Raw genomic sequence first — 22,654 nt, forward strand, 5'->3', positions numbered from 1 at the left:
CCCCTTCTTTGATACAAGGCTTGACACATGATTGCCTTGTACGTACTTCAAGCAATCGTAATGAAGAGAGCATTCCTGTTATTGAAATATTATAATGGGTAACTGTTTCAAATGTTTGATGATTTTTTCCAAGTTTTATATGAGTATTACTAAGTGCTTTAGAATACTGGAAATTATTGTGGGAATAAGTTAAAAACTTGAGGAAACTAGTTACACAGTTAAAAGCTTGGTACTTGTTTACTATCCTTCGGACACATTTATTTGTTTTTACAGAAGAAACTACTTACCGTAATAAGTTCCTGTAGCATTGTCGAACATCGGGAAGGTGTTTTGTGTGATGTGGGAATGTTTCATAGCTGAAATTCAAGTTGTTCGTTGAAAATTAATTTTCCGACTGAGAATAGCTAGCCCCACGAACCATTGGCGCATGGATAGGTTAGTTCTGTTAGGTTAGGAAACATAGTTAAAATTTGGTGTCGTGTTAGTATCAGGATCTAGAAATTGGAAATAATTGCGAACCATTGGCACGTGGTTAGGTTAGTTCTGTTAGGTTAGGAAACATAGTTAAAATTTGATGTCTTGTTAGTATCAACAACATTGATACACCTTCAGGAATGTTCCGCGAAGCAGATACATAAGTACGAATGTCAAAAATTGACGAAACTAAAAAATTAGAGGTGTCTGAAGGATAGTAAATTTTTACCTGGTTCAATTTCGATTTACTTCTTTTAACACATAATTACTGCAGAGTTTTAGTGATTACTTAAGATTTTGTTCAATATATGCTTTTGTAGTTAGGTTAGGCAGGCCAGATGGCTCTCTTAGCATTAAAATAAAGTCCCTAAATGCATTCTACTAAGGTTCCGATTTACTTCTACATTGTCCATGGGAAGCACGCATGCTTCCGTAAGGTAATTTTTAAGGGTTTTTTTTTTCAACATAAATAACTTTTCGAAATCCAAACAGTGCTCATTACTTTAAGGAAGTGTCAAATTTTGTGTGAATGATTGCCAAATTTCTACGATAATTAGTATCCCTTCTATTGGTGAGCCCAACTTAAGAGTTCAGTATGGGGCTTATGGCAACAGCGTTGCCGCATGGTGCGCAGTACAAGAAAGCTCCAGCGCGCATCGAGCGTCTGCTGTAGTACACGCCGCAACAAACGTTAGTGGTCAACGGGGCTGTTCACTGTCAAACTTTTCCACTAGAGGCGCCAGCCCTGTTCTGTCCCTAAATAATTTCATTCGTCATCTGGTTGCCCTAAGCTTTAGATTGGAGCGCGATAGGATGGCTATTCAAACGTTATTTTCAACGAAGGTAAGAATTTCTCGTGTAAATCGATAACAAAAATTGTTTAGCGAACCTTTAGGATTATGTAGCAAGTCATAAGTTTCTGAAAATTACGTTCTCCTGAACCTAAGAATTAATATATTAAAGTGCAACGACAGGGTAGCTCAGACAGGCTAAATATAGTATATTTATGCACAAAGAGTACTAAACTTGACGTTATTTTGGTCGTCCCTAGCTGCCATGGGTCTATAATTTAAAAAAATAGATTTCTGCACTACGCTTTTATGTTTCCTCTTGTTGCGACTTGCGAGTATGTGCAATTCAACGGCGGGAGTAGGAATCGGGGAAACTACCCAAATTACAAAGAGAAAATGTATTAAGTGGATAAGCGCATAATATTTATTATTATACACTATGCCCTATCCGATAACTTAATATTAACATTATTAACATATGTTTTCTTTGTATGAAGCAGACATTTCCCCCTCGTATTTTCGTCCTTTTAAAATTATAATTCCTGTAAATAAGAAAGTTCTAGATATGAAACAGAATGTAACATATTTTTTGTAATAACTGTTCTTCTCGATAAATGTGTATGTATAAAATAGAGAACCATATTTACTAGCCATGAGGAAAAGTATGATATCACGTAAAAAAAATGAGTCGGGTATTAATAACAACTAGCTATAAAAAAGTTCAGTCGCGTGGAATTATTATGTATTATTCTTTACCAGATTCACAAGAATAAAGCACTTAAATTGTGAAAATTCTAAGTGACGTAAACAAGTGGTGTGCAAATTTTAAGGCTTTTTTTTTGTTCCGATATATTTTCTGTTATTGAGGATCGTCTTATTAAAATTCTTAGTTTCACAGAATTGATGTTCCGACATAATTTCCGATGTTAAGATGAAATTAAACTTGCAATTTAATGTAATAGCAGCACGTTCAGCATCAAATTCCCCATATATTTAAATGGGAGAACAATTGCCCATCAAAAGCGCTGGTCACAACAGGGGTGCTGGCACCTACAATAGTTTGCGTTGACCAGGAACATACAAGAATGCATGACTTCGTGGGAAGCTGTTCATTCTTGCAGCTGTTGGTCCAGAATAATGACGGTCCGTGGAGGAAGATTTGAAAATAACTGTTTCCGAATATACTTTTCATACGTCTTACTCTCTATTTTATCACAGTGTTTTTCTTTCCTTTATGTACAGAAAGGCAAATCGGGACTTGACCTACAGTTTAAAGTGGGATCCGAACCACTAAGTGTCTCCAACGGGTATCAAACCCGAGACCCCTTGATTACGAGGCGACGACGTTACCACTGCGCCATCGGGGAGGCCTCTTTCACATTTTTCGGTGCACTGTCTCATTTGAAACGGAACAGTGTTCATTATAATACCGGCATACACCAAAGCAAATCCCCCGGTCGTCGCATTTTAATTAAGGGATTAGGGTTCCATACCCGGTGGAGGCATATAAAGGTTCGTATCTCACATAAAACCGTAAGTCCGTCCAGTCCCAATTAACATATCTGTGCAGAAAAGTGACTTTAAAACTCAATTAATCAATTACTAGAGGTGTGAAGTAGATGAAGATCTGTTGTATTTGTGTGAACAATGATAACAGAAAGAAAGAGATAGACATTGGAAATATTCAATGTAAAATGCTCTCGCTTTGTGTCCATCAGTTAACGTTATTGCCTTGCAAGCAACAAGTCCCGGATGAAATTTATTTAGGTATCTCATAAATCTATTCCCTATTTATGCATTTGCGTCAAACTTTACTATCTGGAAAAGAACTGCTCGATCATTTTATGTTCTTTTAATATAATGCTATCTAACTTTTTATAATAGTCATCCTTTGGGAAGAGCAAGTGAACCGGGGGTATTCCCGCTAGATCCGCCAATGCATACAATATGCCTGCTTTCGGAGAAAAAGTCCCCAAAACGAGAAAGCGCACACACAAATAATAAATTTCTTGACCTGGCCCCAAGACGGAAGCCTATTCACGAACTTTTGCCTGGCCATTCCCCACCCCCTTCCCTCTTCCCAACACGTGTTTGCAGTGAGTGGCAACAGGCGGAAGGCTGTTATTTTTGACTCCCCAAATCGCGGTTAACACAAGAAAGGAAAGCGCATTTTTGGAATGTTCTGAATTGTAATAGAAGGTATAGACCATCAAAACCTTACATTTCCTCTCCTATTTGCATATTTATTATTTTCTCTTCGCATGTTAACGACTTTTATTTCTGACAGAATGGGGGTGGGGATCTCAAAAGTAAAAGCCCATAACAGCCCATACTGAACTCTTAACTTGGGCTCCTCTATAGGAGCATTTGAAAAAAATCATAGAACAATCGGAACCGTTACCAAACTTGACCTGCTTAACCTAACAACAAAAGCATTTAGTGGTGAAATACCTCTTCACACCCAATACATGTGAAGTAGGTGTCAAGAGAATGGCTGTTTGCGAACAATGAATCATACAGCCGTGTATGGAGGAAAAATCTTTCTCCAAAAGAAACACAGTAAGCAATCACTAAGACTCAGAAGTATGTGTTAACAAACATAATTAGAAATTGTACCACGTAAAAATGCATGTACACCATGATAAATTTTGAATTAAACATACAGAACTTGCGCTTAAAATGTAGATCCAGTTCTTGGCATAAAGCAGACTTCAAATAATACTTTGTCATTAAAGTGTTTTTTTTTAACTTATCACAAACCACACTGTAATATGTATTTCTAATCAACCCTGTCACGACAGTAGCAGCATCTAGTTGTCTGCAGTTTTTGTCTCTCATTCACATGTCTAGTTGGTTACAAGGTGCAACACCAAGTCATCTACGTTGATTTGATGTCATGTAGACATGCAGTGCTCCATTTGCACTGTTCTGGAGCGGTGTACAGTGTGGTGTATGGTTGCGTTATACATGCTAACCAGTCAAATTACTGTTTAAAGAAGCAAATTTTTGTTGAATCATAAACTTGAACACTGATATTTTTGCACACAGCACTTAACAAGTCAACAAGCCTGATACTGGGATATATCAACACTGCATAGTGTCAGAAAATGCAGCAAACTACATGGGTCCAATATGAAACACATTTAGATTGTGCGTAGAGACTAAACCTCATACAGCATGTAATGGTGGACTCTTCACCACACATCACAAATTTTCTCTCAACATCAATGAAAAATATCCTCTAAGGTGTTACATGGTAGCAGAATCGTTGGATTTTAAATGTCTTCTATTGAACATTCATAGGTAGGATAAATTAAATCACCACTTAATTATGATCATAGAATTTGAATAAAAGATTTAATAGCCTACACACGTATTTCTTGTGATTAAGCAAATACATTCTGTCAGGTCAAGTTTTGATTGCTGGTTGAAAATATCTTCATTATATATATGCCTCTCTTCTATCTTCTACATATGAATTGCATACATGTCTGGGGAAGGCTTTTTTACCTCTCCCCAAATTTCCTCAATAAGGGCAGATGTTGTTAGATGTATGTAAATACATGTAATGTTAACTTCAATTTCACCTTTGGGTCAATCCATATGAAGTCATACAACATGGTTGGTTGACCATTTTTAAAAAAGTTTATTTTTTGTGTGGTGTGAGCCTCATATGTTGACAGTTCAAAACCACTGTTATTTTATTTTTACTATCACTGATTGATTTGAAGATTGCGGGCATTTTTTTATCATGGCGCACGTCATTTTCTCCATTCGTAAGCATCAGCGGCAACTTTTCTATATCAGCTCTGGTAAGTCCTACGACAATGAGACAAAATCTGTGATGTTAAGCACATTATAGGCTACAATTATATTTCTGTGTAATTTTCTAAATATTATTCCTTCATAATAAATTTTAAGATCAAAATTGTGTATTTTAATCACTCAAAATGACATTTTTGAACATTTTTTTGGGGAGGGAAGGCAGTTTGTTTGACACTTGAATTTTTTTGTTTAAGTACCTGTGTACCAATAGAGTACGTCAAAAATATTTGAAGCTTGAGACTTTAATATATTTTTTTCTACAGGGTCATAAACATGTACTTTTTGTTAAAAATTTCCAAGTTCAGGGTTAAATATCTCTGGTGGGCAGTTCTTTAAAAATCTGAAATTTGTACACAATACAGTACTCCATGATAACTAACTTCAGTAAAAATTTTGAGTTTGATAAAATAACAGTAGTTCTGAACTGTCAACATATGAGGCTCACACCACACAAAAAATAAACTTTTTTAAAAATGGTCAAGCAACCATGTTGTATGATTTCATATGGATTGACCCCTTTGCAAAAAAAATTGTTGTCCACACAACTACAAAGAGCTATGAGAATAATATGAATACAGAGTATTCGTTGATGACATTAATGTTATTGGCCTTACTCTATGGGGAGAGGATTTATACAGGGTCATAAACATGTACTTTTTGTTAAAAATTTCCAAGTTCAGGGTTAAATATCTCTGGTGGGCAGTTCTTTAAAAATCTGAAATTTGTACACAATACAGTACTCCATGATAACTAACTTCAGTAAAAATGTTGAGTTTGATAAAATAACAGTAGTTCTGAACTGTCAACATATGAGGCTCACACCACACAAAAAATAAACTTTTTTAAAAATGGTCAAGCAACCATGTTGTATGATTTCATATGGATTGACCCCTTTGCAAAAAAAAATTGTTGTCCACACAACTACAAAGAGCTATGAGAATAATATGAATACAGAGTATTCGTTGATGACATTAATGTTATTGGCCTTACTCTATGGGGAGAGGATTTATATACCAGGTATAGAGAAATTACTGTAGAACATATTTCTTTTAAGACATGTTAATGCTATACAATCTTTTGTATACAGTATTCATGTACTCTTAACATTTTTGCTCATTTTGATTCTAGTAATCCTGGAATAACTACATTTTCTATCCTATATACTTATGCAACCACGTGACAAAAATCCACAGTTTACAATTACATTTACTTCTTTAAGAGAGTAAAAAATATATAGTATGATACGGCTAGAGGAATCCTGTGCGTTGTAAATAACTATTACAAAAACTTAACAACTTTTTAAAAAAATGGAAACTCATCAGTTCCCTTACTTTTCTAGGTATTTCCAAATAACTTTCCAGTCTAGTGTATAATGATTTAACTTGCTAATAAGTAGGTGTTAAACTTGATCTTTGCAAGGTAATTAAATGATTCAGTTTATTCAACATAGTTTAAGGGTACGAGGAACAGTTTCCGTGTCCAGCCAGACACAAGGACCCGAAACTGCTCCTTCTCCACTGACCTTTCCCCATCTAGGGGTTTGGAAAGAGAGGTCTGTGCATTGGATGGTTGTAGAAGGGGGAGAAAACTTAGCATTACGCTTATGGAAGTATTATTTTACTTGTTTTCTTGGGAATAACAAACTTCTGATGGTGTAGAATAACACATGAACGGAAACAGGACAGGTTCAAGATTTTGTTTGTTAGGAAAAGTCTGAAACTTCCAATTGATTAGCTGTAAGTTGAAGTTGTTTGTCCATAAGGAAAACATGGGAGTCTGTAAATAATTATTCATCATATTTGTTACAGATTGTATCTAGCTCTGAGTACTTGCATTTATATTTGATATTTACTTACTTAGAACATAATAAGTGTCTGAAATGATTTTTTTATTTTTTAGTGTAGCTATAGTTTGTGAGAAAACGGATGTCGACAATGGGCATGAAAGGCATCATCGAAAATTAATAGAAAAAATACATATATTGTTTTGTTATCTTGTATTTATTATATAATGACATAAATATAAATTGTTTTCTTACACTTGAACTCTATAGATACGCAATATCGTCCAATCCAACAAATAATAAGGATTTTCTAATAATGATGTTCTCATAGAAATAATGAAAATATCTTAGTTCTTTCCTCTTTTTTTTAAATTTTTTTTATTTTTTTATTTATTACCTTGTATGAAACGCCTCGCTGCAATTTACATGGCTTCCAACTTGACATATCTGACACTTCTTACGTGTAGCTTTTCCGCAAAACCCACACCTCACTTGCATCACACATGTTTGAAGGTAGTGTCCGTGGCCAGAAAAAACTTACTTCATCAGGTACCAGTTTGTCAACTTTCATGGTTGGCCTACCGGCTGCAGGATGCTGTTTCGTGTACATAACTAAGTATTCCCTGACAACATATCTCGTGAATCCCGCAAGTCCAGGTTTTCTGAATACACTTTATAATGCAAGCGATATAATTGCCATGCGTTATTCATTGTAACGTTAAGTATGTAGGCAATCATTGGCCAGTACCACTTCTTATTTTTGATATTAATGCGATGCGATGCAATATTTTGGTCAAGTCGATCAACTCCCCCCCATGAATGTATTGTACATGACAACACAAGCTGGTTGAGGGACAAACATATACTTTTTGTGTGCACTTGACCACCTTTTAACTTTACAGATTGGGTCCATACTAGGGGTGGCCAGATCCGGATCCTGGCGGATCCGAAATCCGGATCCGGTTGGTTCCGGATCCTTAGGATCCGGATCCTAAAATTTTTCGGATCCGGATCTGTGGATCCGGATCCGGATCCGCGGATCCGGAATTTTCAGATCCGGATCCGGGGATCCGGAATTTTCAGATCCGGATCCGGATCCAGAACTTTCGGATCCGGATCCGCGGATCCGGAATTTTCAGATTCGGATCCGGATCCGGATCCAGAACTTTCGGATCCGGATTCAGAACTTTCGGATCCGGATCCAGAATTTTCGGATCCGGATCCAAAACTTTCGGATCCGGTACTTTCAGATCCGGATCAGGTACTTTCGGATCCGGATCCGGTACTTTTGGATCCGGATCCGGAATTTTCGGATCCGGATCCGTTTTGCCATCCCACATGCGCTTCTTTGGAAAGTAAGAATGTGCTTATAACATATTGTTACCTGCTAATATACATATACATATAATATACATACACACACATATATATATATATAGTGTGTGTGCTCGCGTGCGCGGTTTGTAATTAATTAATACACTTACTTACTAGGGAGGTCTAAGTCTCCCCCTCCGATTTCCATGAAACTTGGCAGGTGTATAGAGCCCCCCCCTCAAATGTCAAGATGAGGAGAAATTGAAGTCCCCGAAACCACGTAAATATGGCATAGGAAGAAACAGGGGGCATACGGCCTCTCTATACACCTGTCAAATTTCATGGGAATCGGAGGGGGACACAGGGGTCAGATGATTCCCACGGCAATTTGTCCTAATCTTGACATTTGAGGCGGGTTTTGCCCCCTAAAACAGTATTTTAGCCGAAACAAAAAAACACGTATTTCTTCCTTTGGGCCCCTCTATACACCTGCGAAGTTTCATGAAAATCGGAGGGGAACACAGGGGTCAGATCCTTACTTCAATTTGTCCTTATCTTGACATTTGAGGGGATTTTGCCCCCTGAAACAGTTTTTAGCTCAAACAAAAAAACACGTAATTCTTCCTTCGGGCCCCTCTATACACCTGCCAAGTTTCATGGAAATCGGAGGGGGACACACAAATCAAATGCCCACTTAAATTTGTCCTCATATTGACATTTGAGGGGGGTTGCCCCCTAAAATCGTTTTTTAGCCGAAACAAAAAAAAACACGTATTTCTTCATTTGGGCCCGTTTATACACACACCTACCAAGTATCATGGAAATCGGAGGGGGACACAGGGGTCCGATCCTCACTTCAATTTGTCCTCATCTTGACATTTGAGGGGGTTGTGCCCCCTAAAACCGTTTTTTAGCTGAAACAAAAAAAGCACTTATTTCTTCCATTGGGCCCCACTATACACCTGCCAAGTTTTATGGAAATGGGAGGGACACAGGGGTTAGATCCTCACTTCAATTTGTCCTCATCTTGACATTTGAGGGGGTTTTGCCCCCTAAAACCGTTTTTTATCTGAAACAAAAAAACACGTATTTCTTCCATTGGGCCCCACTATACAGTATACACCTGCCAAGTTTCATGGAAATCGGAAAGACACAGGGGTCAGATCCTCACTTCAATTTGTCCTCATCTTGACATTTGAGGGGGTTTTGCCCCCTAAAACCGTTTTTTAGCTGAAACAAAAAAAAACACGTATTTCTTCATTTAGGCCCGTTTATACACACACCTGCCAAGTATCATGGAAATCGGAGGGGGACACAGGGTCAGATCCTCACTTCAATTTTTCCTCATCTTGACATTTGAGGGGGTTTTGCCCCCTAAAACCGTTTTTTTATCTGAAACAAAAAAACACGTATTTCTTCCATTGGGCCCCACTATACACCTGCCAAGTTTCATGGAAATCGGAAAGACACAGGGGTCAGATCCTCACTTCAATTTGTCCTCATCTTGACATTTGAGCGGGTTTTGCCCCCTAAAACCGTTTTTTAGCTGAAACAAAAAAACACGTAATTCTTCCTTTGGGCCCCACTATACTGCCAAGTTTCATGGAAATCGGAGGGGGACCTTTAGATAACCTCCCTTGTTAGTCTTACACTTTGTAATTATTTAACACTACATATATTATAATGTTTTATTTTAATTTGTAAAACTGTAACTGTAGAACAATTGTATAATTTTTCTATAACATTTCTATCTTGTTATATGTGTTAAAGGTTTCATCCTGGAATGGAATGTCTCACATTTATGTGTGTTTTCATTTCCAATACATTCGAATGAATACATATTCGTTTCAATGGCATTTACAAAATCACTTCGGACATTTGTGCACGAGTGTGTTAGCCGATGCGTAGCAAAGTATTTTAGGAACAACACTTGAAAAAAATTCTTGTAGGACTAAGGTGTGGTAATATTATAATGGGATTGAGATACGAAACTCTTGGATCCGGATCCGGATTTTCGGATCCGGATCCAGATCCGAAACTTTCAGACCCGGATCCGGATCCGCGGATCCGGAACTCTCGGATCCGGATCCAGATCCGAAACTTTCAGACCCGGATCCGGATCCAGATCCGAAACTTTCAGACCCGGATCCGGATCCGCGGATCCGGAGCTCTCGGATCCGGATCCAGATCCGGAAATTTCGGATCCGGATCCGCGGATCCGGAACTCTCGGATCCGGATCCAGATCCGGAACTTTCGGATCCGGATCCAAGCAGATCCGGATCCGGATCCAAACGGATCCGGATTTTTCGGATCCGGATCCGTTTGGCCATCCCTAGTCCATACCACAAGCTGTAGAAATTACAGTTACGACACTGTTGTCATTGTGCCGAACTAATGTAATACCACTTTTTTGATCTGACACTTCAGAGTAGCTGCCTCAAGGAAGCTTTTTAAATTGTTTTTTATCTGGTAGCGGTGCTCGTTCAACCCTGTTATTTCGTATAGTTCCCTTTGCAAGATGTCCTTTTTCTCTCAGGTATTCTAGCAATCGAACTGAATAAAAGAAATTGTCAAATGTAAATATCAACGGTATTTCCTGTGGTAGTTCCGATATAAGGTCCATAACCACTGATCCACCAACACCAAGTTGAAGGATCGTCTTCCCTGTTGAAGCACCCTGGTAAGGTTCTCCTTGAACGAGATAACCACTTCTGGTAGCTATTGCCCACACTTTGTAACCGAACGGTATTGGCTTACCATGTATGTGCTGTTTAGCACCGTGACGCCCAAAATATGGAACCATGGATTCGTCTACGGAAAGGTATGGATCCCCAGGGAAGTAGTTGAGCCAGCGCTCCTTTAACATACACCACACTGGTCTTCACTTTGCTAAACCTGTCCCTTTCATCTGTTTCAGAATTGTTGCAAAAGTGTAAATTTCTCAAAATTTCTTCAAACCGGTTTCTGGACATTGCTTTTGACACCGCATCATGATTTACGTCTTCTGAATAGTCTTCATTGTCATTGATATTTGGTTCCTCTGCTGTATCAGCAACACTCATGGAACATAAATTAGGATCTTCTGACCGGAAATCTAAATCACCTACCTCCTGATCCCAGGTCTCAGCATCATCAGATCTAGACTGCAACAGTCCTTCTTCTGTTACTTTCGTAAACACCAGCTCTGCTGTGCGAGTCATGTGAGTAAAACTTTCAGAGTTCTTCTTTATATTGATACCTTGTCTGATTTTCTATAATACATAGTAACGTTATAATAACTGTAAATTGCACCATTCATTTTGAATTACCCTGTATTACCTGTATGCCTGCTTTAAGGTTTGAATTGCTTCTGTAAATTTCTTACCAAGTTTAAGGCAAAATATCACCCAAATCTTTTCAACTTCAGTGCATTTAATTTTTCCATTGTCACAGTTTCAACAAACTATGAAGTGTGAATAGCTCGGTGACAATTGCATAATGTGGCAAGAGCATGTGTCTAGGTGCCACCACTACACTCCCACTGCCGGTTTGGGTGCTGGTTGTAAAGTTATTTTTTGTGAACAGACCATGTAGTAGTTTAGCTATGAATGCTAATTTATTGACGTAACTTTAGAATAATACTTTCAACAATAGAAGTAGAGTTCTTCAGTAAGGTAACTAACTGAGATTTTTTTTTTTAGCTCTCAAACTCCAAACTATGGGTCTTCAATGGGATGGAGTAACCATGCATCTTTGGTGCACTTGGACTCTCTAAAAGTAGTTCCTGAACTTTTGGTAGAGAGGCTTCGGCAGGAAGAATCATTTCTAAGAGATGTTTTCCAAGGTGGTTCTAATTGCCAAGTTGGGACTCACAAGGCATTATGTACAGCCACGTCAGCAGCTGGAAAAGATTGCATATCAACAGGTTTTCATCATCCATGGAGCATGTCAGCCGAGTGTGCTGTGAAAGGGTTTGATACAGATTCCTCTGGTGCACAAAAGCATCCCAAGATTGAACCATCAGATTCCAAGCATTCCTTACCAATCATGTCGGTGACCTCGAAAATACAGAGTGACGTGCCTTTCATGAACAAACATTACATGTATGCAAATAATGAACAAGCAATAGCTTTGAAACAATCGCTAAATTTCAATAAAAGTATGAACATGCTTTGTAGGAAAACATTCCCGATGAACGATACCATATGCAACAACCCATTGATGTTCGGTGGGATATGTGATAAGGCATGCCTGCAACCAGGTACCCATTTTATGGACCCAAAGTGCAGTTGTGATCAAAATCCGTACTTCTGCAGTGGCAATCCTAGTGTGTTCGCGGACAAGCAAATGTGCATTAAGCAAACCTTTCCTCCCACGACGATGCAGACTGCTGCATCTCAGTGTGGTGAGTCATTTGTGAAGAAAGATAATATGGCTCGAGCTTCGATGGTACAAAATACTGGTGGGAATAAGGTGGTGGTGTCGCAGGAGAATCATATAAACCAGGATATCTCAACGGAAATCAGTCAAGCAAGTAGTGATGACAGTGCAAAGGAACTTGAGGGAAATGTTATGCCAGGACCATCAAAGCCAAAAGTCAAGGAACGACCATTCAGTTGCCCGGAATGCGGAAAGACTTTTTTACTCAAGCATCACCTTGTCACCCATGCACGCGTTCATACTGGAGAGCGTCCATATATCTGTAAAGATTGTGGAAAGACTTTCGCACACAAACACTGCCTCGTAACACATTCAAAGCTTCATACGGGCGAACGGCCGTATAAATGTAAGGAATGCAAGAAGTCTTTTACGCTGAAGCACCATCTTGTGACGCATGCCAGGATTCATACGAAGGAGAGGCCCCATGTGTGTGCGGAATGCGGGAAGACATTTGCACAGAAGCGTCACCTAGTGACGCATGGGAAGGTACACACTGGTGAACGCCCGTACATATGCGAAGAGTGTGGTGAATCTTTCTCGCAGAAAGATCACCTTCTGATGCATTCGAGGTTCCACGGTGGGGAACGCCCATACGTGTGCAAGGAGTGTGGGAATGCTTTCCATCGTAAGTTTCAGCTCGTTACACATTTGCGGTTACACGGAATCGAACCCTACACATGCCCGATATGCGGGAAGGAGTTTCTGCAACGACGTACGCTCCTGTCTCATTCCCGAATCCATTCCGGTGAACGGCCATACATTTGCGAACACTGCGGAGAGAGCTTCCCGCGCAAGTGCGAGCTCGTTGTGCATTCCCGTGTCCATACCGGCAACAGACCTTTCACGTGCAAACAGTGTGGGAACGGTTTTCCAACTAGAGAGGGCTTGCTCGTCCACACGAGGCTCCACACTGCCGAAAAGACTTACGTTAGTGATATATGTGGCATAACTTTTTCGGACGGGAGCCACTTCCTTGCACCCGCAAGACAACCAACCCCGGAAAAGCCCTTCATGTGCCAGCAATGTGGGAAGTTCTTCGCGCAGAAGCACGGACTGGTTCAGCACACCAAACGACATTCTGGCGAAAAACCGTTCAAATGTGAGATTTGCGGAAAGGCTTTCACACAAAAGTACAGTCTATCAGTTCACTCAAAACTCCACTCCGAAGGCAAAACCGATGTTTCGCAGGTTACAGCCCCAACTCAGCAGCCTCCCCAGCAAGAGGTGTCAGTATCAGACGTACAAGTGCAAGTACCAGTCTACGAGAAACCTCTTGCCACCCAGCAGCAAGAAGTGACGGTGGCTGATGTACAGGTTCAGGTACCAGGTCCTAGTGTTTGAGACCCTACATTGAAGTAGGTGACTGTTTCAATGCATTTGTTGCTGGTTAGAGAAAAGAAAACGGAAATTTATTTGCTTCCCCTCATTAAAAAGATGTACATTCCCATGCATGTGACAAATAATGGATTAGTAATTTGCTCTACTGGCTATATAAAAGTATCTAAAGATTAGTAAATATATATGTATACAATTTGTTTTAGAGCATCACTTGAATTTGCATTAATTGCATGTTTCTAGCTGATCTGTTTACTTCATTCAATCCAGTAATTTTTGTTTACTATTTATTCATGATATATTTATTTTATAGGTCTCTGTAATATATTTATTATGTTTTTTGCTTTAGAATATCAATACATTCTATTGTGTACACTTTTGACATTAACGTTGAAAATTAGCATGGTAACTTAATGAAATTAAATAGTCATAGCTTTCAAAGTGTGTTATGTTTAAAAAGGAAGTATATAACACGTTCTTGATTTAAAACCAGTGTCATTTTTCATAGTCATTGATCAGAAGCTACACTGTGTACCATATTGTAAAGATAAAAATATTTATTAATATAACAGATTATAGTTTTTCAAAAACACACAATTCATAATTGGGAAAAGAGAGACGCGGTAGTATGTAAATACGGAGAAACAGTACAGCAAGTTCCAATGAGGATGGTGGCAGTAGCCACTAAAATTAATGGAAAAAGAAAAAACAGCTTCGTGGATAAAAGTGAGTACTAGTTTCTCCGTATTTACAAGTACACAAGTTGAAGTATGTGGTCATGTTGCTGATTGAAAATTCAGTGTTCTATTATTGCAGCTTTTTGTTATTTTTTCTCAATCTCTCAGGTGTATGCCAAGATAACAACAGCATAACAAATTATTCTTTGCATACAACTGCTGCTGTTTTAAAATGAAACTGTAAAGCAGGTTAACATTAATTTCACTAAAAAATAAGGACCTTTGATGCCTGGGGTGGGCCCATTTCTGTGCATCAGATCTATTTTAAATTTTATACTCAATCACTATCACTATCACAATTAGCTAATCTGTGCACAAAGTGGACTTTTTTTTTAATTGCACGTATCAAGTGCTTCATTATTCCAAGGGTCTCTGCAGAAATTTTCTAGAAACTAAGTACCAAGCCTTTTTTATCTATGTTCTGTAAAGTAGTGATGATTGTCATACCTCATTTTGTTGCTATTATGGCTAATATTGTTTACATGAATCGCATAAATTGCAAGACTATTATCACATGTGCAGATTGTCTGAGATCTACCCACTTCTGGTAAAGTATGTTCGTTCATACAAAAATAAGATGATTATATTGTTACAAATACAAAGCATCAGATGTCACTCCCTTAACTGCATTTATCATCTGATGTTTCTAGTCAAATAGCATTTTAGTTCCTGCCCCTGTATGAGCCTTAAACTATTAGCTTAATGGTTTTCTTGTGTGTATTCATCTGTAAGGGATATTTTATGTGTCGTAGTGCTCTGGTTGTGTTAACTTGCTGAAAATCCAACAGTCGATATGAATGATCATTTTATGCATAATTTAACAGGGGCTAGTAGCCTTCCTGCTGTGTTTTAGCTTTTATGTTGCTTTAGCTTAATTAAAAAAAGAATGTGTACATTGATAGAGACTAGCAGATGATAACAGTAATTATGTAATTTTTCTGTGTGGCAAAAGTACTGGTCCAAGCCCTCATCATATTTCATAAACGCCCACTTTTATCCTGTAAAATCGTGCCATAATCTTAGTTCTACCTTTTAGCATATTCTAAGTGCCTGAGAAGACACTTTTACAACAGTTTAAATTTGTTTACATAATATGTGTATAAAAAATGGAGACAGTCTCTCAAGTAATCATAACAGTTTCTGCACACACACACACACATATCACCTCAAAGTAATCATTGATAAAACATGCATAAAATGCATACTGTTTCAGTGTGAAATTCCACTTTTTAATTGGTGGTAGCTTTTGTGATCCTTGTGATAACCACATGCAATTCCACTGAGCATCATCCAAAATGTTAGTTTGGTGCAGATGGCATTGGTGTGACTGCAGTTGTGGCCAGAGGTAGCAAGATGTTTGTAGTCCGCAGTGACCGTTTGTTGTGAATAATTACTGTTCACCTTTTGATTTGACACACGCAGAAGATTTACTACATGGAAATTTCAGTATAATTTTGAATTCCACAGACAATAACATACATGCTTGTTTTGTCCGTGACTGTACACAGTCTGATTTTTCAAGCATAGTTGCTCTTTGGCACATAATCACCGAATAGCTGGTCTTCCATAACAGTCGAGGTAATGATTTTGGGAGGAGGGGATGAAGCAAGCACTCGCAATTCTGTAGTGCTTTTGATTGTGGGTTGTGATGCCGTTCCTTGCTCTTTAGTGAACCCTTCTATTCCAGTTGCTATATAATTCACAAACATGACATCTTGCTGCCCTTGGTAAGTAAACATGGGGTTCGTGTTGAAGAGTAGCTCACCATAGCCATTTATACAAAATTCCAACATTTTGTATGGCATTTAAGGTCAGTTATGTGTGATTACTACTAAGGTCACAAAAGTAATGGGACTTCAGTGGTAGCTATATTTTATATTTTGAGTTTATGGGTTCTAGCTAATTATGTTGTACTATATCAGGGTGTCTACCAGTCATGAAAATCAAGAAAATATAAAGAAATCAACAAGTAGGTCAAGAATTGTTGCTATCACAATGATTGATTGATTGATTGATGTAGTTTATGTTACTTCAATTTTCTGCCCTTTTTAGCTAATCACGAAGATGATGATGAATGGTATGTGAAATGAATGAAGGGACAATCGTAAACATACAGGAATGACAACATGAGCCCCACAGAGGATTATGCTGGCTGTGTCCAGATGCCAGTACCTCATTAGTCTGCCAAAGACACTCCAGGGTGAGGGTGTCCTACATAAAGGGGGACATTAATTATTATGTGCATTAAGCAAGTCTTAATTCTCTTGTTAAAGTACGGGTTCAATTTTAATCATGACTTGTGTTTTAGTAGCAGTTTTTTCATTATATGAAAAATATTTTTTTAATTCCTAATTCCCAAGTTTACCTAAGTAGGGGTCAAATAAATAAACGTCAATAAAGGTCAATAAAAAGTCAAGAATTTGGTTGACACTCTATACTTATCTATCTTTGTCTTTAAAACAGGTCACTAAGCCCCGCGACAGGTTAAGTTTGCAGCAGGTTTTATGTATTAATCCGCGTGAGAACGACACTCTGCACCTCCCGTGCCAGTCTTGCCTCAACCATCGAGCTGTTCATATCGCAGACTGTGAGAAAATCGTCAGTATTGCAGCAGAACTATATTCTGCATGCATGTTTGGGTCTATATATGCAAAACGTGCAAATTGCTCGTGTGAGAACCAGAGGTACATAACTCCCAATTCATCAATTTTACAGGAGAGTGGAAATAATGTATTCTTATGTATATGTGTGACTTAAAAAGAGTCAATAAATTGGAGATATGCGACTCCACCTTACTGCTAAGGATTAGAAGTGGAAATATGTCGATTGGACTCTTCAGAGGAGATTATTTAAACAAAACTGAAAACCACATTTTTGAAGTTATGTTCCTCTGGTTCTCATATGATGAATGACGGTGGCAAAGTTGGAAATTCCTAGTTGAAGGGGAGTGGTGGGGGGGTTGCTTGTATGGATCAAGATGGAGACGATGCACTAGGTTGGAGGAAAGTTCCATACGGACCCACACATTCTTGGTCTCGGCCATTTTGGAGGTGATGTGATCAGCACCACACTCGGGTGGGAGGAAGCTTATGCAAATTGTCCTTGTGCAACGGGAATACTTTACAAAAGTTTTCTGAACTCAAAAAGTTCTTTGTGCATAACCTGTGTATATAATAAATATGGACTAATTTGTTGTTCTATTTTTGAAAAATTCAATCCTATAAATGTACAAGCAGTTTACTTGTTGATCAACAGTAAATTAAAACATAACATTATATCCTAAACATGTGTCTAAATCCATTTCCATGTTGCAGTTGCTTCATACTATTGTATGTCACATTGGGTAATATTGAGGTAACATCTGACAATGTGTGGTGTTATGTGCATTGTTTCTTGATGTGGAGACACATTGAAGTAGTGAATAATCAATCAAGCATTGCAGCTTTATTTCCTATTTATATCTGCTAAGGGAGGTTTCACAATGACGCAACAAATGCCATTCAACACTTTACCACAAACTCCATACATTGGAATAGCAACTTTCCCCTCCAGTCTGTAGAGAAACATTTTGCCACACATACATGACCAACAGCCAGAGGCAATGTGATGCATCCAGTTGAGAAAATTGCCCGGTCTGTGACATGATGCCTATTTTGTTGTTCCAGTGTGAAAGATTGCATGTAATTATTAAGGTTTGTTTACATGTGACATGGTGCTTGCAATTCTGGTGTGAAGCTCCCTTAAGATGTACGTACTGTGACACCTGTCTCCTCTTATTCTGTTGAAATGTTTCGATGCTATGCACAGATGCAATGAATACTAAAGTATATAGTATAACGCTTAACTGCCATTAAAATGTGTTCTCCATTACTACTACTACTACATAGACCATAAATTTCTACATCCAGCAAGCTGGTAGCAAATATATGTTATGAAGTTTCTTGTTTGACATTACCTTTTTTGCTCAAGCAACAAACTAGAATTTTGTTAGCATCAAATGGTTATGCAATAATTTTTGTAGCAACAGAATATGTTGGTCCATGTTTATTTTGCTATTCATTTCAGTGTGATGAAAAGCTGAATGGATATGTATCGTGTTTAGTTTACATAAAATTAATCTTGTTTAGGAGTAGTAGTTACTGTATGTACTTCTAAAATAAATCTCTCACACCCACATGCACTGGGTGTTGCATATATTTGTTAGATCTGAGATAGGCTGTTTTTTTGTAATCAGTGATAGTATGCTGTATGAACATCATACACAAATCTTGTTAATCTTCTGCTGTATGTGTACTGTGGTTAAAAGAAAGTAACAACTTTCACCAGTAAAATGAATTTTCATTTATATTTGCTTTGTATTGTCATTCACACAAAAATAGAAGCTGTTGGGGACATGTATACCACATGTGTGTTAATTTCAGTTTGATGAGAGAGAGAGAGTAAAACATATTTTTGTGGGATAAATACTGGTATTGACAAGACTAATGCATAATATGGAATATGCTGAAGTTTACTGTTTGTATGATTGTAAATCAGCACAGTATGATTAAACTTCTATGTTGTTTGCAATACTCATAGCATATGAATTGTATTATTGTTTGGTAAATTAATATATTTTGTTACTTTCTTGCAAAGCAGTTGTCACTTGAAAAAGTTGGGAAAAATCAGTTCATTATTTACCTGCAGGCATGGAAGAATTTTCTAGTTTCCTTGTAATACACACAAATTTTAAAGACTTTGTCAATGTTTCTGCCTTTACATTTGAATTGTTAATTTTTATTTCTTGGGCAAATATGGTGCAAACTTGTGCAAAAATACATGTTTTCCATGTATACAAATATTATGTAATGTTTTCAATAGCAGAAGTCTATGAGGACTAAGTGCCAACTATATAAGATTTGATTAAGAAGTGAAATAGTAAGATAGCTATGTAAGTTTGTTCATGATGGTTTCATTTACTTGTCAGGTAGACATATGCACCTCTGATTATTGTCATTTATGATGATGTAGATAAAATATTAGTGCATAATTTATGAATGTACCCTGTTATGGGGACTACCATAATGTAGTTATACTACAGTTTTATAGTAACATTACAAACTGCCATATTGAAATGAGGGGAAGTATACAGTATTATTGCTTCAAATGTAAGAAAATGTCACATGCAGGAAAGTACATTGTCTCGCCTGTATTCAAATCTGAATTAAAACACAGCACAACATTAAAATAGCTGTCACCACTCTTCTCATACTCACATTGTCATGAAAAACGAGTGGGGAAAAGGTACGTACAAGAGCAGTGATGTTCATTAATCAAAAACCTATTTTCTTTGTTTCAGAAAGATGGTAACAAATGTGCTTCTTTGTCACTTGGAAACTTGCTCGTCGAAATCCACTTGGCATAGTGGTAATGCCATTACCTTGTACGAGGTACATAGTGATTCGGATCCCACTTTAAACTGTATATCCAGTCCTGATTAGCCCATCTGTGCATAAATTGGACTTTTAAACAAACTTGAACTGGTAGTAACAGTGGTTGAATGGTCCCACCACTTGTGCTTCATAGGTTGCAGCATAATTTTTTTAAGTGAGACATTGTGTCCTTGGTTCTTTGGTGCCTGTATCATTGGCAAGGGTTCGGTGACTTCAGTAGTTTCTTGTTTTAAGTGTGACAGAATGGTCGAATGAAAAATAGGTTGAATTCATTGAAGTTATCTTTAATTTCTGTGTGAAGAGTTAGAAGGTGTATTCAGCAGCTATTCATTGGTCAACCCTGACTGATTGATTTGGTTTATTTTGCTCTGCTTTTCTGACATTTTTGGCTAATCATGAGGTTGAGTGATGGTATCATGAAATTGATGAAGGGATGCTCACAAATAACATGCCCAGCCCAGGATTCGAACCTGGGACCCCTTTCATCCTATCCTAGCATGCTTTTCTAACCAATCTGCTATAGTTTTCTGCCTTTGATACATAATTTAGGCAATAGGAATGTAAGTTTATTACTAGGGCTGAGCCGATACCAGTGGTATCTGTTGGAATTCTTCTACCGATACCAGCAGATACTTTTCCAGCATTTTGGTCTTTCACAAGGTCCGTAAAATGCCACGCAACACTTTCGCAGAGTCTGATTATCCTGGAAGTTATGCAAAATTCAAACTTTTTTATTTATTTTGCACCAATTTTGCCTGAGAAAAGAATGTGGTTATATAACATATATTTTCATATTCTGATGTAATTCTTGAATATTCTAACTCAAATTTCTTGGTCAATTGATGCATATAAGTGGAGAAGAATATTTATACACTAATAGTGATCAATGTTATGAACAATTTTACTTATTTCAATTTTCAAAGTATCTCTATTTGTATCGGTGGGAATCGGTAAGAGTGACGACATCGGTATTGGTTCAAAGTGGTATCGGCTCAGCCCTATTTATTACTGATTTGCTGCTTTTGTTTAAAAACTCTGTGGTCCTGGCAGCTATTTTTTCGAACTTCGACATCTTGAAGTCTGAATGTGTCTTGTCTTGAATATGCAGATAGCAAGGCATCAAACCAGTTTTCCATTAAAACGTGCTTGAACTTTCTAGCACTGCTTGAAGAAAATGTCTTGAGCAGGTGGAAATAGCGAAACATTTTGTGACATTTTTGAGTGAGACATCTCTTGTAGATAGTTTCTTGTGTTCTGTGACTTCACAGCAAGAATAGGAACAAAATATTTCTCGAAGTATGCTGTTTCTTTGTCTTTATTTAGTCCCTCCCTGATGGCATTATGGTAATGCTGAAGTCTTGTAATTATGGAAATCTGTGTAAAAAAACACGAACATAAGTTTATGCTGGATGTTGATGTTGACTGTTTTTTCACACCAATGTTTACAATAAACCGTTTCCAGCTGATAATCCTGGATGACATGACAACAACGGAGATCATTCTTATTCTTTTAGAGCTTGTTGTCTTTGTGTCTGAACATATTGAGTGCTGTACTTGCAATCTCGCCACTTAGATTTTGCATGATTTTGATGTAGATATATAATGTATATGAAAACTGTATATATTCAAAATTTAATTTGATATAACAGTATCATGTTACAGTACATGCTTGACGTATGTTTAGGACACTTGGTGTGGAGCTGGTATACAGCTAAACCAATAAAGTATGAATGAATGGTCTCAGGTCGGAGCCCTGGTGTGAGCATGGATGTTCCTTTGTGTTTCTTCAGCAATTTCATCCAATCATCATTCTTCCTCATCATGATTAGCCTAAAGAGGCAGAAATGTGAAGTAAAATTATGTTGTTCCTTGTTCAGTTATTTTGTGAATGTTCCAATTCATTGTCTTCCCTCCACTTTCTAGACCCATGTATTCAAGGGTTATAAGATTGTTCCACAAGCATTGCAAGGTTTTTTTGGTAGAAGGTAATCACTCACATTGGGTCATCAATAAACAGATGTCCACTATTCTGCCAAGGCCAACTTGAAAGGACATTTCCACTACGAAGCTACCGTGAATGCATCTGCACATTTTAGATTACTGAGATTGTCTTTCCTATATCCTTCGTCAGTCATAATCAAAACTTTAATTATGAAAATCACAGAGAATTCTCTTAAGTGTTTAGCATTACAAGCACGAGGAGTTACAACGCCTTCGTACATGTATTTAGAGTGTGCTAAGCAGACGACCAATTTCATGGCTGAATGAGAATGTCATAACTGGTATATCTAATTCAGTTTTCGTGATGTATATTATCAATTTGGCACAACTTCTGAGGTAAATTTTTAGCAAACTATGTCAAATTAACACAAACTATTTTGCACAGCGTTAATATAAAATGAAATGCATACAGTGATACAGTTAAAATCATATTTTAGGTTACAGTGGAAATGTCCATCCTCAAGAGATCATGACGAAAACTGAAGTAACATTGTATTGATATAAAACTAAAATGGCGTGGAGATAAAATAACATTGTCAGAG

The 22,654-nt window shown here is 37.7% G+C and overlaps 1 protein-coding gene across 1 annotated transcript in view; it reads left to right on the forward strand.

The window, feature by feature from the left end:
* The window catches only part of LOC145988902 (uncharacterized), a 79,760-nt gene extending 58,795 nt beyond the window's left edge, over positions 1-20,965 (forward strand). The window contains exon 3 of the mRNA XM_083124193.1: positions 11,869-20,965. Within this exon, the coding sequence (XP_082980319.1) occupies positions 11,869-13,948 (2,080 nt within the window). The 3' untranslated portion in view covers positions 13,949-20,965. The remainder of the gene's footprint in view (positions 1-11,868) is intronic.
* Positions 20,966-22,654: the final 1,689 nt, after the last annotated feature.

Source organism: Lepisma saccharinum, chromosome 6, assembly GCF_977018435.1.
Source record: "Lepisma saccharinum chromosome 6, izLepSacc3.1, whole genome shotgun sequence".
Taxonomy (NCBI): domain Eukaryota; kingdom Metazoa; phylum Arthropoda; class Insecta; order Zygentoma; family Lepismatidae; genus Lepisma; species Lepisma saccharinum.